This window comes from Acanthopagrus latus, chromosome 11 (genome assembly GCF_904848185.1).
Source record: "Acanthopagrus latus isolate v.2019 chromosome 11, fAcaLat1.1, whole genome shotgun sequence".
In the NCBI taxonomy this organism is placed as follows: domain Eukaryota; kingdom Metazoa; phylum Chordata; class Actinopteri; order Spariformes; family Sparidae; genus Acanthopagrus; species Acanthopagrus latus.
Window position 1 is genome coordinate 19,785,091 of NC_051049.1, and position 18,744 is coordinate 19,803,834.

At 39.4% G+C, this 18,744-nt stretch overlaps 1 protein-coding gene across 1 annotated transcript; it reads right to left on the reverse strand.

Annotated features, from left to right (window-relative positions):
- Positions 1-822: 822 nt before the first annotated feature.
- Positions 823-18,020, reverse strand: LOC119028474 (N-acetyllactosaminide beta-1,3-N-acetylglucosaminyltransferase 3-like). The gene is made up of 2 exons (XM_037114508.1): positions 17,887-18,020; positions 823-4,580 (listed from the first exon to the last, which is right to left on the reverse strand). Exons 1-2 carry the CDS (start codon positions 17,892-17,894, stop codon positions 3,428-3,430), a joined length of 1,161 nt encoding a protein of 386 aa, XP_036970403.1. The 5' UTR covers positions 17,895-18,020; the 3' UTR covers positions 823-3,427.
- Positions 18,021-18,744: the final 724 nt, after the last annotated feature.

Here is an 18,744-nt window from a genome sequence, read left to right on the forward strand (position 1 = left end):
ATTCTATTTGAATTCAAAATATTTGAATGTTGTTTATTGTTTCATACAATTCCTGTGTGTGTATTGTGAAATCCTCTGTTGCATGAGAATTAAGCTGAACCTTGGACCTCATATCATTTCAGATGAGAAAGAATCTATCAGTTTTAGAAAGAAATGAGAAATCAAACTTGCAGTTTGGCTTCAATTCACTCTGGTTTTGCACTTGTCATTTTGGCATTCTTCTTTTTAATGTTGTCATTTAGTTCAGCAGTGACATTATTTGTCCACAAGAGAGCTCCCCTACCCCTGTTGCCTTTGGAAACTTCCATCACAGATCAGAGGCATTCATACAATCACTGCTGGAATACAATGACATAAACAAAAAAAGATAAAATAAACATCCAATTACTGGTATTGCCATTGTAAAAGGTTTAGTTTTATTATCTGAAATGTTCGCTGGATGCTTTTATTTTGCAGGAAGTGTTTTTAATTCAACTGTATTTTGTTGTACAAGGTGCAGTTTACTGTCCCTGTTGGCAGTATGTTGCACATGAATGTACTGTGTGAGGATTGTGTAACATCTCAGAAGACTGGGATTGTCATCCTTACAAAAACATTCATATAGAACATGCTTTCCTGTATCAAGTCATTTGGAACAGCAGTGACATATTTGGGATACAAGAGGGCAGCACGGTTCTGTATTCCCTCATACACACTTCAAACACATTCCTACTGTCAGGCTAGAAATGCAGTGCATGTCCAATACACCTTCATTTACTTTTTTCTTGGACTTGGCCTGATGCGGCTTGTCCTGGAGATATGTGTGTAATAAGGAAGACGGCATTTAGTTTTTTGGTTCATAGTAAATACATGTTTATTACATGCAGTACTCCCTTTCTTTCAAAACCGTTGATTATAAAACAAAACAAACTCATATGTTTGCAGTATGGAAATAAAATTGATCTGGAAGTTATATATACAATACCTGTAAAAAAGGAATCAACTCTTTTCAACTTACAAAATCCTAACACCATAGAGTAAACATACATATGAATTCTTACTGGAGACCCCTTCTAATGAGCATTTTTAATTATTGACAGTACATATATAGTTTCGAAGGACAAAAACATCTTTTTGCAATCCTAACCTTTAATCCTTTAACAGAAGCACTTATGTAAGGCACAAAAACATATGAAGATATTACTCTAATACAAATATATAGGTTATAAGTAAACAAACATTCAAATTAAAGAAAACTGTAAACTTATTAACATTTTTATTTTTGAGAAACCCTGAGGAATTATTTTTGAATGATATTTTTCTTTCCTTTTTCTTGTTGTTTTTCTTTCTTTCTTTTTTTTTCTTTTTAGAAGACTTTGGACACCACAGTCTCAGCCGACCATTTAGCCCTGCAACAGTCCTGATGCCAGTGTTCATCTATAGAAGAGGTTAAATACCTAAATACAAGCAAACACATCTAAAAAGCATTTGGTGCGAACTTATGGGAGTTGATCTTCGAGACGTATCGTGCCAGAAACTTTTGACAGTCATGACTGGATTGTCTGTCAACAATTTAAAACAGGCTGGTAACAATCTACATCCAATCGGCCAGAACAACTAAAACCACCCAGTATAGCTTTCCATATACCACAAGGTAAATATAAAATGATCTAACTTTATGAAGAATTTCCCAAAATTTTGATGTCAAATACTACATTTCTTGTTAGCTACACTCTCTTTATTTTTACGTAGAATGCTCACTTGGTCTTGACCCCTTTATTACTTGCTTTACACCTGCCATTTACCACTTAATACCACTTCATTTTAGAAATGTTCAGCTGTAGCTACATGTAACTAGATCATTAATGAATGTCCAATAAAGAACAGAATTAAGAACAGGAGATTCTAACCCTACCCTAAACTTTTATGGACAGAGCTTTTTGTCACGTAACCAACCCTGTAATCCAACAAATGACTGACATGCTCTTTGGCCTTGGAGGTGATTGTAAATAAATAACCACACTGAGTTATCTAGCTAGATGGACATGCCAGTGTAAAGCAGGAAAAACACACTGTTCAATCGATTTCACTTTTGTTGGCTCTGGAACGGTTCGAATAAGGCACAACGAGTATTTCGAGTCTAAAATACAATAAAGGGACCAGGTTTCTGAAATGAAACCCGGGAACATTTCCAGTTCGGCAGTCAGAATTTCATAAAACATCCAGTGCCACTTTCAAGTATTTTGACCATGGTACTGTTTCTGGTGCTGTAATAAACTGTAAGTAGGCCTAGTGATAAAAGTTTTTACTGACTGTAGATGTTGAAAGTTGAGCTAATTCTAACTACTTCATACACCATCGGGTAGTTTAATTCTAATAACACATTATCATGCATTTGATGTGAGGCTGCCCTGTGACAACCATGTATCTCTAAAAAGTCAAACTGCATGGTATTAGGAAAAACAGCCCTCTTTAAGATTTGTGATGATGCATTGTTAAAAACGGGGACATTTCTGGGAACAGCTTTAGCCGGGGAAAGGCCTCCAACAATGCTGACTGTAGATGGAAAACAGGGACGTCTGCACAGTATTGGTAAAACACTCGGTGTGCCTTTGGTGCTAACTATCACTGGTCTGTTTTCTAATTGGGCAGATTTTTCCCTCATAGGCTAGCTCATTGCTCATTGTGTAGATGTTATTTAGCTTGATTTGTGCGTAGTTTGGCTTCACCAATACCAAAGTTGCAATATGTAAGAATTGGCCACCTGTCAAATTGATACTCTAAACATATCAACAGAGTAACCATGATGTGGTGTTTATGCAGTTGGATGTTGGAGTTGCATGCTATTCAGTGGATATCTTTGCAAAAATACATATATGTCACAGCATCAGAGCTTTTTCACATTCTGTTGATGATTATACTTAATTTTTTTTCGTGTTTTCTACTAAACTTATTTCGTATTGCACATTTAACACGCCAATAATCAATTTCTTAATTGAATGTGAACTGAGCAGTACTGTGGAGCTTCGAGTTTGTTGTTGTGTTGTTCATTTTCTGGCCTGAAAATCTACTCTAAGATAGGATGTCATGGCTCTGATCAGCCCTGTTTCCAGCAGTTGTTTTCAGCTAAAACAATATGGTACCTGCACAGCAACAAACATCAGACACACTGGGAATAGAACATGCAGCATGTACCATTTTCTGCTGGATGGGTAAGTAAGGAGGTTTGTATAAATGATAAATGTATTGGTAATCATTTGTTGGTGCTATGTGTCATTTTTAGTTAACAAAATAATGCATGATGGAAACAAACATGTCAGGCCCATCGTTCCAAAAAAACAAAAACAGTTCCAATGCACAGTTAAACATTGGTGGAAAACAGTCCAAACCTTTTCTTGTGACAGAATGAAAAAGTCCATACCTGAACTCATATCCTGAGAGCAGGAACTCATCCATCTGTAGGTTGTTTGGTACAGATCAGATTTGGATCATGTATTCTGTGCCACATCTGATATATCTGGATTGGAAGGAACCTGTGTACCAGCAAAAAGTCTCTATAATAACAAGGGTCATATCTATCTAGTTTGCTGGAGCGAAAATCAACTCCGAATACCTTCACACCAATATGGGACATGGGACTGAGTCCTGCTTTGGCCAGACACATCCCCATGTAAGCATCATCAATGGGTATAATGTCGATGGACTGGGACATTTTGTATATGACCGAAGCTGTGTAACCAGACAACAGATAGCCCCCACCACTCAGGTAGGGAGGATATGAGTCTGACTCATATACCTGAACTGGGACAAAATACCTGTTCCCTGGATCTCTGATTGGCCCCGTACCCGCCATGATGCTACCAGTAAAGAGGTGCTTGCTTCCATTATTGTCCTTGAGGTTTTGGAGATACTCGACCATGTTGTCTGTGTTAGCAAAGATGTCATCATCCCCACTGAACAAGAAGCGAGCATTTGGACAGTTTCTCTCCATCCATTCCAGGAAGAGTATCTGCTTCAAGGTGAGGTTGTAGAATGTGTCACTGAAGTCCCATTGGAGAATATCATTGTACTCACGTTGCTCCAGCTCAAGTAGTTTGTTCAGTCTTTCTTTCTCAAAACCAGAATCCATTGTTCCTGAGATGAAGATCCTCCGGATACACACACCATTGTGTAACCTCTCTTTAGCCCAGGTTTTGCGCAGCACCTCTCTGCGGTCGTAGTTCACAGGAGAGCTTTTAATGACCAGAAGAAGGAAGACTTCTGCTGATTTCTCAGCTCCTCCACATTTGCCAGGAACGTCCAAAAGCATGGGGAAATGGCAACAGTGTCGATAGTAAATGAAGTTTTTCATATTACCAGGAAGAGAGCTGAAGCCTGTGATGTTGTCAGCAGACGTGTTTTGTTGACATCTTGGCCAGGAGTACACATAGGAGCTGCTTTTGGTGGTGGGTTGTCTTATTTGAACTCGATCCTCTCTCACATCGAAATTGTGTTGGAAGGTTTTGCTATCACTAAAATATTTAAAGAGGTGGAGGATCCACAGACCAACAGCTGCTGCCAGCAACAACGTTTTTGCTTTGATCTTTCTCATCCTTGAAACTCTGCAGAAAGAAATCAAAAAAAAATCCAGGTGTGACATGAAGAAACTGATAAGACAAACTGGGTATTAATTATATATATAAATGGGAGGGGTAGTTGGGGTCTTTAGAACTGGGGTTGTTTGAGTTTCTTATCCACAGTCAGTGTATACAGTATGAAGAAGCAGCTGATAAAACATATTTTGCCACCTAAAAAGGTTAGGTATAGTGGTAAAATACTCAGAGTCTCTCCCTATGTTGCCCACCGATAAGCATAGTTTGGGTAGAGAGACAGAGGCAAGGCACAGGCCGGCGCAAATTAGTCCCCACCCCACCACCCACTTGTCTGCATGAGCCATGACAGAAGAGAGAAGACAGTAGAGTGTCCAGTGGCTAAAAAAAATGTTTTACTCCCTTAAATCTATACAAAAAATGCTGACTACGGCGTGTCCAGCGTCAGGTCAGAAAAAGAAGGAGGGGTTGGGGTTAGACGTGGAGGGGGGAGAGGTTGAGGTTAGGATAATCGACTGGTGTGGCCATATGAAAGACCAAGCAGACCGGCAAAACACAGAAAGAAATCACAGAAAGGTCAAAGGCAAAGACAGCATGTAATTAGATATTGTTGCTTGCTAAGTGAGTTGAGACAGTGCCGGAGATGTCATCGTCCGAACATTACAGCAGTCCCCTCCATGTGGCCCGCTCCAGTGGAGGCTGACTGCTGCAGTGGAAGTCTCCCCTGTCACTATATCCTCCCTCCCCAAGTGGTCCGCACCAGTGGAGAGCCAAAGCTAAAGTAGGAGGAGCCCGTAGGGCACAGGTGGAGTACTCTGAACAGCGCAGGAGATCACTGCAAGTCATCCGCCACAAACTGCCACCAGCCGACCAGGCACCCCTGTTAAACCTGAATCCCCCCCATCGGCAAAGACACCGGGGGAACACACGGCCCCATCGGAGGATGCGGGTTAGGGTCACACTCTATTTGAAATATTCTTACAGCCTTACCTTGTTGTTGGATGGCCTTTTCTGTCATGTTACCAAACCGTTAGATTGCGCTCTCCAGAGTTACGAGACACCAATTTTACCATGTCATTTTACCATGTGGAACACAGAAGTTACTGGTCTACCACTGCCTTGAGTGGTAAGTGGTAAGCTAAGTTGATAAAACCCTGAAGGCACACAATGGCACAAACTAATGGAAAGAGGAAGAGGTTGATTAGCAACTCCTCATGTTCAGAAAGGTAAAAAATATTTGTTTTTGTCAGAAATATATATATATATATATATATATATATATATATATATATATATATATATATATTTTAGCCAGGCCTTTATTGCTGGCTAACGTTACATTATGGCTAAATTACAGTCAAGTGATGTGGCTATTTAGAGCGTTGATAATTTGTGATAATGTAAGTAAACAAATGATGTAAAAAAAAAAAAAGGTCTTGCTGTTTTTAGACATGTTAATGCAGATTTCCTTTATATCATATCTTTAAATGAAATGGTCAACTAAGGCAAGGGGATTTTTGACTACCACACTGAAATGTCATGTTCGGAAAACCACACAAAAACAATACAAAATTGGCTCAAACAGGAGCTATTGGTAAAAGAAGGGCAGAACAGGAAGAAAATATTTCTTTGCAGCCGTGGTTAAAACAAGGAAGAAGAATAAGCGGTTTACGAGATTGACTTGATGTTAATCATAACAGAGACATTCTCAGGCCATTGTTTCAACCAAGGAAAGATTTAGTCGTGAAACAACGGCTGGTCTGAATGTGGTTTTAAATGTATACAAAATTCAAAATCAATCATTCACAATTGTTTCTGAGAAATATAGATTGTCCACAGTATGCCTCTTTAAAGTTTAGTGCCACCATAAGTTTTGAGGGGATAGAGCTGGCCTCTCTGGAAAACAATGCATCAAGGAAAACTACAGAATATGGGGAAAGATGTTCTTCTGGATTGCTGACACAACATTTTTACTTATTACCCACCTAGACTAGAAATATATATATATAACTTGTAGTTTTTGAATATATATATATATATATATATTCAAAAACTACAAGCAAAGTTTCATGTTTAGTTGAGCCTTCTTAGTGTTTTAAAAATAGCGATTTTGATGCTAGCATAAAAGTGCCCCATGCACTCCCATTGAAAATTAGTTTGACCTGAAAACAAAAATACTGTCAGTCTTAAAAGTGCATCTTTCATCTTAATTATGCTTTTACAAGAAAGTTTGACTCATACTGTATACATTCACAAAAAAAAGTCTAGGTTGCATTTTGGCGAGAGTTTTGCTTTAACCTTGAAGCTCAAGACACATTTCACCAATGCAAACATGAAATCAACTCTTCTATTAGTGTACACTTTATGACAGTTGGCTTTCTCCCCTAGGCGTTCCCAATCCAGCAGGACTCGATGATCTCCCCATCACATCAAATTACTTAATGACGAACTGAATTATGAGTCCATGTGTCAACAGTCTGCCCTAACCTGGTTAATGTGCAACTTGCTTTTTCTTCTAATGCCACTAGCTGTAACACCCAAATTTCCTGGACCCAATGAAAAATAACAGCTCAGTAGGTGTCACAAAAAGACAAACAACCTAGAATTCACAGTACGAATATCTACCTAGGAAATTACACCAATAAAAAGGAAGAACTGCCAGTGAAAAAAACAAAGTTCATGTTTTCGATATATTGTGCAGATCTTGCATTAAAGGTGCAACAGACATGGATAAATAAAACATGAACTTTGTACTACTGAGCTGTTAGTTTTCATGTCCAAACACAGAAAATACTGTAGAAAATCCATAATCATGACAGTGAACTTTTAAGTTCATAGTATGTGACAGTGGTAGACCCACAGTTGAAAGCCATTGTTACATACTACGTTACTGTAGATATAAACAATCAGAATGTGGCCCAACACTTAAAGGTCCCATATCATGAAAAACATGTTTTCTCTGGTGTCTACATATATAAACTGGTCCTCCCTGAGCCTGCCAACTCCCAGATTGAGGAAAACGAGATTCCTGCATGGTCTCTGCAGCCCACCCACTGGTAAAACAGCGCTCATACAGGCTGTTATGTAATGAAAGGAGTCATTTTCATAGGCCGACCTCCTCTGTGCGATGATAGGAGATATCCGACAGGGGAGCGTCCGGTGTGTCCAATGGTAAGCTAGCAGTGTTTCGCAATGTTGTCGCTCAGAGATAGACGTGCAAATTTTTCCTTGTTGTGAAAATCAACATAAGTGCTTATATTCCCTCCCAGCTACAGAAAAACAGAAGAGACAGTGAGACAGTTTCATTTTTTAACGACAACATGCCAGCTACGGTTTGTGTAAGTGTGTGTAATAACCACTTCACATCAGAGTGCTTCAGTAACAAGGGTCAGTACAAAGCTGGCTTTGCTTTGACACTGACCCTCGTAAAAGGATCAGTCATCAGTGCATCTTTCATCTTAATTATGCTTTTACAAGAAAGTTTGACTCATACTGTATACATTCACGAAAAAGTCTAAGTTGCATTTTGGCGAGAGTTTTGCTTTAACCTTGAAGCTCAAGACACATTTCACCAATGCAAACATGAAATCAACTCTTCTATTAGTGTACACTTTATGACAGTTGGCTTTCTCCCCAAGGCGTCACATCACATCAAAGTGCTTAATGATGAACTGAATTATGAGTCCATGTGGCAACAGTCTGCCCTAACCTGGTTAAAGTGCAACTTGCTTTTTCTTCTAATGCCACTAGCTGATGTCTGAAATGACAGATAAGCTTGAAATTGTGAAATACTTGGTGTGTCAAATTACAGAACTAAGAGTGATATTTTGTCCGCACATGAAACACGACACTAAACTAAAACCACTAGAAGTTGTAACACCCAAATTTCCTGGACCCAATGAAAAATAACAGCTCAGTAGGTGTCACACAAAGACAAAAAACCTGGAATTCACAGTACGAATAGCTACCCAGGAAATGCATTCACAGTGCTCACACACACAGCGGAGAGGAGAAAAAGTTTAGCCACCATGTAAAACTGGATTCATAGCCCGGCGCTGTTCCTGGGGGCTTGGTTCCGAAGGTAAGCTAAGGCAGCAGACTCTCCCGAAATTGTAAAAAACATCCCAGTCCTCTACAACTCACAACTACTAGTAACATTACTGTGAGCTCGTTAACCTTATATAAATATAAGCGGCAGCTCTGCTCGCTCGCAGTCCCTCCAGACGAGCCTATTAATCACTCGCTAATATCAATATGGAAATAGTCCGTGTGTGTGAGTGAGAGAGTAAAAATGTAATGAACTCAATTCAGTCCAGTTTTATTGCAGGGAAGCACGTTGAGGTGAAGGCTGATTAGCTTTTAGCGTAACGTTAACCCACCGGTCCGCTTTCTCCTTCTCTGGCTGTAGACGCTCAGCAGACTGTAGAAACTGTACAACTCACGACTACTAAGGTTACTGTGAGGCCCAATACGTCAGCAGCAGCTGTCTGTTCCTTTGATAAACACTGATTGTTAAAGTGAAGATGCTGTAGGCTATTTAGTGTTTTTAACAGTTTAATCACTTGTAACAAGGTTGCAGATAATATTGCAAATAAATAGTGGTAAAAGTAAGAAGTGTGTGTGTGTGTGTGTGTGTGTGTGTGTGTAAGCCACATGAGAAGCTGCAGAAACTGACAGGAATTAATATTCTCTATCGTTATATTACTATTTTTTCAGTACATTCTTTTTTCTGTACATTTTTAGTTACATTCATCGTTAGTAATGTAGTAGCCTAGTTTTGAATGACAGTGTCCCTGCTATCACATGTTGGTAAAATAAAACATTTACATAATAAAATCAACTACAGGCTTCCCAAATGCTGTAGTAAATTAAGCATGATGAGTTGAGCATATGTCAGCATGTGGCCCCACTGTTAAGTCTCTCTCTTTTTTTCAAACCCTTATTACAGGTGGATAGTCTTAAGTCTATGTGTAAAAACACTCAAAGTTAAGTCTTGGAGTTTGTATTTTTCAAAATGTTGACGCCAATATTTTCCCTTTTACTGCAAATGAATATCAGCTCCAAATATCGGTTATCGGCCTCCTTGACTACTAATAATCAGTATTGGCCCTGAAATAAACATATTGGTCTATCTCTCTGCATATCGAATACAGTGTTGTTGGATCTCTGACAGCTGTGTGAAAATGATGAAAAACAGAATAATATCGGACCTTTAAATTTAGACATTTACGTTCATCTGGCTTTCTGACTGGTCACTGGTCTGTGGTCATTTGATACTAAATAACGAAAGTCAGAATACACAAAGAAGCATTAAATCTGTGCAGCATTAGCACTGAAGCTCTGCATTTGATAAATGATAGAAAGATAACAGCATCGGTGAGTAAGTACAACTAGCATCATACAGCGCATACAGAATTGCAAAATATAAGAAGCCATACATGATAGCAGAAGAGCTCGTACTCCCTGCAGCTATAGATATGGTGTCCATTACGACTGATGATACAAGTGCAGAAAAATTATAGGCAGTCCCCATGCCTAACGACACTGTTGCAAGGGGCATATGTGACATTTCCACTGACCTCGAAGATTAAATTGTGGAAAAGCTGAAAGGCGCCCGTTTCGCCATACAAGTGGATGAGGCCACTGACAGCAATAAAGACTGCCTGCTTATTGCTTATATTTGATTCATCAGATCTGAGTCACTTGATGAAGATTTGCCGTTTTGTAAATATGTGGTAAAGAGAGCTACAGCTGATGAGCTCTTCAGCTTTATTGACAGTTACCTGGCAGAATATGGAATGGAAAAACTGTTTGGGTGTTTGCACGGATGGAGCACAGTCCATGGCAGGAAAAAAGAAGGGGCTGAGGGCACTCATCATGAGGGTCTTGCCAAAAGCTCACTGGACGCAGTGTTTTATACACAGGGAGGCGCTGGCCGCGAGACAGATCCCAGAGCCCTGAACTGAACGCTGTTTTGATTATCAACGCGGTCAATTTCATCAAGACAAGACCTCTGAAAGCGCAACTGTTCTCTGCACTATGCAAAGAGATGGGAGTGCAACATGCGTGTTTTCACAAGTGTTTGAGCTACGAGAAGAAATTTGCATATTTCTGGAGGAAGAGCGCAGTCAAATTAAAAGATGAACAATTTCTGATGAAACTAGCCTATCTAAGTGACATATTTGGAAAGCTGAACGTTGTAAATCTCCAACATCAAGGCAGAGATAAACACCTTCCTCACCTGGCAGACAAGATCAGCTCATTCGCTCAAAAGCTGGACGTGTGGAACAAATACCTTGAGAGAGGAAATACTGATTCTTTTGAGAATCTAAGTGAAACGAAATGAACGATTTGGATGCCACAACAGTGATTTGGTCTCGAAGGGAGCACATATCCTCACTGGTCGGTTTCTTCCAAAAGTACTTCCCAAGCAACAGTGCCCAGTATGACTGGATGAGAGATCCCTTCAATACAGCAGCACCTGCTGACTTCAGCTCTGCTGAAGAGGATCAGTTCATTGAGGTAAGGTCTGACTCCTCCCTGAGATTGAAGTTTGTGTCACTGACACTGAGTAAGTTCTGGATTGGTGTGGAGAGGGAGCATCCTCTCATTTGTCAGAGGGCTGTGAGGATTTGGGTGGCAATAGCTCAGTCCGAAGGGACTTGGCTTGGGGACTTGAAGGTTGTTGGGTCAAGTCTCACTCGGCCCAAAAAACTATGTCCACTATGTGGACTGGCAGTTGGAGAATGCTAGTTCACATCCTTGGCATTGCTCTTGAGCAAGGCACCGACCCCTAACACTGCTCGTTGGGTGCTGTTGCATGTGTTACAGCCCCTTTACTCATCTCCGCTACACCTCCTCTACACCACTCACATTACACACACTGTATGTGTGTAATGTGAGTGGAAAAACAAATGTCCCAATTTGCTCCTTTTGCCACTTCCTAGCTCTGCGAGATAGGATTTTCTACTGTTGCCTCCCTTAAAACAAAATGCAGATCCAAGCTGAAGATTGAGCATGAAGTCAGAATATCAGTAACTAGCCTGCAGCCCTGCTTTGAGAGAATTTGCAGTGAAAAACAGGCTCATTGCAGCCACTAGTAAAGTTCTGAGACCTGAGCCCAACAACTTGTTTTTCCACAGTTTCCAGCACAAATATAAATAATCTGTTCTTGTTTGTTATTGTCTGGAACATATTTTACAATGCAAATAGTAGTATTAATTGGAACACAGTGGCTGGAAATATTAAAGAATAAGGAACCTCATATTTCTTTCCAAATGCCTGCACTTATTTTTGTTCTTTGTGACTTGTTTTTTAGATGATGAATGTTGAAAATGTTCAGACAGCTGGCTTTGTTGCCAAATGTTGTTGTTTGGTCTTTGCACAGATTTAACTTTCATTATTCTTTATTTTTCTTTAATGTGATTGCACATGTTGTACTAATAATTGTATATAAAAAAGCACAGGAAAAAAACAGAAAAAGTTTGAGAACCACTGCCTTAAGACATGGTAAAAGCACAGAACGATCATTTTCTACAGTCACACATTGTTGTCTATAAGACAGGTAGTCCTTGAACCAATTACAGGAATCACAATCAAATCCAACATCAATGCACAGTCTACAGTATCAAAAGCTTTTGTCAGATCCAAAAAGAGGACAGCATAGTATTTCCCTTTATTAACAGTATAAATATTATCAGTAGTACCTGCGAGGGATAGCAATAACAATACTCTGCTTAGCTTTGAAACCAGACTAGTGAGGACTCAAAACAGTAATGATTTGAGCTGATTATTGACTAATGATTCCAGGACTTTATCAAAACAAGGCAGTTTAGAAATTGGTTGATAGTTATTAATATCAGCTTTATCACCAGCTTCATGCAGTGGGACAATATGTGCAGTTTTCCAGATCTTAGGGATAACCCCAGAAGAAATGGATGGAAGTAATTTCATCAAAAATAAAATGGAAAAACTGTGGATGTAGTTTATCCTCCCCAGTTGCTTTCCTCAAGTCTACATCTTGAAGTGCCCCCAAACAATAACGGAAGTTAAGTTCTGCAGCATAAACACAGACGTACTGTATGGCTTAATGCTTAATGGACGTAATGCTCAGTCATTGATAGTTCTGAGCAGAACCAGGCATTTGATCCATCTTCAAACCTGCACTTTTTGAAGGGTGCATGTTTATCAATAATGTTAACTAAAGAGTTGGTGAAATGTTCAAGAGCCTGTTCTACATCCAGTATTTCAGTAGTACAGCGTATATTACTGTTAGAAATGTGGGTTAAAAAGGCCTATTCATTTAAATGTTTTGCATTTCTTGCATCAGTGCATGGGCAGCTAGTCGGCGGAGGCGAACAAGGCAGACAGGGAAAAGGCAGAGGCAAAGTCGAAAGAAACACAGGCAGTTGTCAAAACCAGGAAACACTAGTAAGGCTTGGAACAAAAAGGCGTTTCTGTGCGGGGACAAGAAGACGAACTGGCAACAGACAGGGGAAACACAGGGGTTATATAGACACACGCAACAGGTGAAGGTGATCAGGATGGGGAGAGACAGTCAGGAAGAAGGATAAAACCACACAACCAAGAGGAATCTGAAACGAGAGGAGAGGATGATACACAAGACAAGAACAGGGACAAAACTATAACATGGACCCAGACATAACAGATTTTGCCAATCCAGCCCTTCTAATGCAGGCTACAGGACAGTGGTCACTTAGACCAAGCGCAAAAACCCAAGAGGCAGTAACTTTGTCCCTCCTATTACAGAGAATCAGCTCTATCAATGCTGTCTTTGAGGGATCCTTCAAATTAGGTCTGGTCGGCTCATCAGTCATCTGTGCCAGGTTGAGATGATCCCATCACTTCTCTTTTAGACAGTGTGAAACATTTGTTAACCACAAAAGGTTAAAATCACCTAGAGCCAGCATTTCTGAGTTAGAGTACTGATCAAGTCTCTCAAGTTATCAGTTGCACTGGAGATATCTGAGGGTAGTCTGTTTACACCCACAGCAATGATTGCAATATTACAAGATAATACAAATTTCAGAGCAATAAATTCAAAAGGAATGAGGTATAGTGACATCATTTAAAACAGTGACATATAAACCTGATAGTTAGGCAGAGAAACATCTGAATCATGAATACTCTGCAGATACTGATGGGAGCATTCTGGCTGTCAAACCCTCATGCACTGAGTGCCTTGGCAGAGCGTACCGCAAGTTTAATGCTAGATGCAGGAAAATAGACGAGATCCTGTGTGATTTGGATGGCGACAATTGTGTCTGAAAAGATCGGTCCTATGGTGGAAGGTGGTGAAGTTGTCCACTTAGGGAATGCCCCGTCAGTGTAGTAGCCCTTCAACCAGATGTGCAGCCATTATAGTCGGCTGACCTTCACGTTGCTAAAATAGGCAGAGGGCAGAGTGCCAGGGATGATGCACTGTCGGTGTTCAGAATGCTGTCTATGAGCTAAACAAAGCCCTATTCAAGCTTCTCAGACTGCAGACTACATCATATTTGCTACAGTTCATAACATGTTCAACATTTTCAGCAACCTTAGAATCATCACATTTATCCAACAAGTACTTTGCCAATAAATAAAGACTTGATTTGAATCCAGTATGTCCGAGTCTTAGCCTTGAAATAATCACTTCCTCTCTTCTTCGCTTCTCTTTGAAATCCTTCATGTTAATTTAAAGATTTTCGATTTGATTTTCAATTATTAGCGATTATCAATTCAATTTTCGATTATTAACGATTATTGATCTTCCATTTAACATCAGTCAGCTGCTGAATTATTTTACTTCTCTTATGAGTAACACTTCACAGCACCTTCAATATTATATAGTGTACGTGTAATATCAAAATTATTGTTTTTTACTTTGTTTTAAATGTAGTCTTTCACTGTTAAAAGATAGCTGCCAAGCTCAGCAGCCAGACTCATGCTAGAAGCATTGTCGGTGAAGAGAACCAGGTCGTGTTTCTCTATTCCCCACTCGTCTGCCATTGCTTTGAGACACTCACACATATTTGCGCCTGTGTGGCTATCATCCATAGCTTTCATCTGAAGTTTGTGGGACATTAGCTTCCATTAACTGCTGACATAATGAGCTGTAACAGTCACATATGAGACTGTAGCTCTGGATGTCCAGGCATCGCATGTTATTGCTACCATGTGAGCAGAGTTGAGGGACTCTTGCGTGGAAAGCGTTCCTTGTAAAGATTTGGAATCGATCTAAGCATGAAAAAGCTCTGGGATGGAATAACATATCTTGGCTCCAGACTGTGGACCATGTAGTGGAAGCCAGTAAGAGGAGGAAAAAATTCTGCTTCTCGCCCTGGGGGCATTTAATAGCACATTTGAAATAATTTTTCCTGAATTAATTTTTGTGGATGTACTAATAGATTGCCTCGTGGGCCGGACCAAACAGTCTCACGGGCTGCATACGGCCCGGAGGCGCCCCACCCCTGATTTACAGGGACGCACCTGTGACAAGAGATAAAATGGTCAAACAGAAATGTTCATAATCAAATATTGACTGTAGAAGATAAACATTGATGCTACTTCATCCCTGCGTTTCCCTTAAGTTACCATTTACCAGCTGCTTCCCAGCTTGAGTTTATGATTTTCTAACGCAAGGCTGTGGATCTAAATGTGATGTCACTGCACACTGACGTCGTCATGGTCACTAGATGTTTTAGCCAATTTTAATTTTATCTATCTCAGTGTATCTTAGTGTTTTAATCCAATTAATTGTCTGTTCCTGTTGGTTTTTAGATTCATTGATGTTTGGTGTAGAGTCTACACCAACATGAGCAGGAACCCAACAAATCTGCACATTAATTCCAAGTCTTTATACTCTCAAAATTATCATATATATCTGCATCAATGGAGCCTCTTTTACCATTTCTTTTGAATTTAAGCTTTTGACAGCTGCAGTTGAATCTGAGCAAATTAATCATCGTCTTGCCTCGTCTTCCCACTGCATTCCTAAACATATAGCAGTACGTTCTGCTGTAAACACAGCTAATCTATTATTAATTCTTTTGCATATCACTACATCAAACTCTGGTTTGAAAACTCCTGTTCCTACAAGTCCACTCTCTGGCTGCATCAGTAGATATGATACAAGAGCCCAATTGTATCCCCTCCTCAATCCATTCATGCTTCTGGTCCATAAGTTGTAAGTTCACATTGGGCACTAGAAATATTCATGGAGGAACGTTACCTCAAATAACATTTAACCCATACTCTAACTTATTTATTCCATATTCTTCTGCCACTGAATCAATATGGCAGCCAATTCCTTTAAGCTGCTGTGTGTACTCCCAGCAATCACGCATCACCTTAGCTGCATGATCCTCCTCTTCATAGGAGTTGTTTTAAAGGCACCAATACAGAGTCTTAGAGCTGTAAACTGTATTCAGTCAAGTTTTTCAAAGATGTTCATTGCTGCTGCTCCACAAACATATATAATCCATACATGACTGTTTTAAAGATCTATAAATATCCAACAGAGGATGCTTATCTGCTCCCCAATCGTAACCAGATATTGATCTCAGCACTGTTTTGCACTTTGTCTCAACCTGCTCGTCCATATACATTTCTCATCAAACCACAATCCTAAATATTTGAACTCACTTACCCTTTCTGTATTTTGCCCATATCAGTTAAGCCAAACATTATCTAACCTTCTCTTCCTGGTAAAGACCATGTAACATGAGTTTGTAGCTGACATCTTAAATCCTCAGTCATATGACCATTTTACATTTTTTTGTATAGTTTACTGAATGCAATTGGCAATCTGGTGTTTTCCCCTCTTTTCCATAAAGCCCCATCATCCGCACGCAGTGATGACCCAATATTTCCACCAACATTCATAAAAATATCATTCATCATAATGTTAGACAGAATATGGCTTTCAGCACTATCCTGGGGAATACCATTTACTATATCAAGCTCTTCTGAAACAGCATCTCCAACTTTAATGCAGAATGTCCGTTAGATAAGAAATCAAGAACTCAGTTACACAGTCTACCACCAATGCCTATTTCATGCATTTTAATCAGGAGTCCTTCTCTCCACATTGAGTCATAAGCTTTCTCAATGTCAAAGTGCAGTTTAGCCATGATTGCTTTCATTACAGCTTTCTCCGCATCATCACTAACTTTGACTAAAGCATCTACTGTAGATCTTCCTTTATGAAAACCACTTTGACATTTGCTTAGCAGACCTCTTTGTTCTAAATAGTATGTCAGTCTATAAACAGACCTTTTCCCCTCCATTTACACATGCAAGATGTTGATACTACAGGTCTGTAGTTTTGTGCATTAGCTGGGTTTTGGACAGGCTTAGCAAACAGCAGTACCAGTGCATTGTTCCAGCTGTTAGGCATTACACCTTTCCTCCATTTCTTCTTAAAAACAGGTTTAATATCATTTCCAGCACTTCATCTGGGAGTTGTCTGAACATAGCGTAGCATAGCTGATCTTGTCCTGGAGCCGTACATCCACTTCCCTCTAATGCCATCTTAAACTCATGTAATGTAATGTCCATATCAAGAGAGGAGCCATTACCATCCTTCTTCTTTGTTACATCATTATTTGCTCTTAAAATGTCACCTTTTAATTTTTATGGGTTTGTAATTGTCAGATAATCTCCATCTACCAGCCCTGGAATTTTAACAGATTTCCTGTTTTCCACTCACCTTTTTAACCATTGACCAAATGTCATTAAGTTTAATCTCTCTGCCTGTGGAGGAGCAGAAATGTCTTCAAGCATTCTTTTTGGATGACCTAATTATTTTCATTGGACTCGGTTGCTGCATGCTCTAAATTCACCCCAGTCAGCTTTAGGAAAACACCATCTTTCTACTGTGCATCCTTCATGTACATGCATATCAAAATTAATAGAACACAAAATCGGAAAAATTATCACCCCCTAAGTCACTATCAGTTATTATATCTCATTTACATGGAATCTCATATGAATTACCATTACCATAAGGGCGACAATAATTACTCTGAGACAGTCCATCATTGTTAGTCTGGTTCAACATTGCATTTATCAGTTCAGCTGTAATTTATTTAAACCCCAGGATCTCTACAGCTGCCTGAACAATTGTCTTGATTCCATCACTTTTTCTCTTTTGCTGCACAGAAACATTCACAGACTTGCAGCTGAAAGCTACAAAACTAATTTGATCTACAATCAGTGTGTCCTCATTGATCTGTGCTATATATGTAGAATTATGATTTATTTCAAGGAGGTTCACAAAAATATGAAACACACAATAAAATAGCTCAGCAGTAAATACCTGAACATATTTGCGTTGATGTTCACCTGGCAGAGGTTCGGTCAAGATGAACCTGGAGGGCAGGTAGCAGCGTCAGGTGGGCTGAGACGAAAAGCTTCTTCTTCTACTCTAATTAAGAGGAGGATGGCAACCCCCATGTGTAAAAGGTACATGCTGCCACCTACTGTACCGGAATGTGTACTACAGTTTACAGTCTACACATGAAAAAAAAAACAAAAAAACAATCATAATGAAAAATACAAATATAAATTTAATAAATAAATGAATAAATCCATGGTCTGTGGCAGCAACAGGGCTGTAATCACTTAATCCAATCCATTTCAGCTGGCTAAGGATATTGTGTGGACATCCTACCTGTCCATCAATCTGTCCCTTTGTAGCAACTAATAATGTAACAATGATGTAATGTATTTAGTTAAAAAAGAAAAAGAAAGCCTTACAAATATGCAATAGCCTCAAGCAGAAGGCTAACATGTGACTGTTAGGACCAGTACTTGAAGCATTTTCCCGGTGCAGCTAATGAAATGATGACATTCCTTTCTGTATTGTATTCCCTGCTAATGAGAACGTTCATGGACATGAAGCAAACCAACACGATATGAAAGGTCACATGTATATATGAAGGTAACAGTGAGACCTAGCAACTAATAATGTAATAATGATGATAATAATTTTTACATAGCAACAGTCCTGTGTTGTCTTTAAGAGAATGAAATTGTTATTCCCTATAAACATGTTCAGATGTAACTTTATGTCCTGTAAAATCACTGAAATGCACCTTAATGTTCTGTTAACACATTTAGTTTTCCAGCCTTATCTAGTTTTCTGTAATTACAATAATTTCTGCAGAGATGGTGA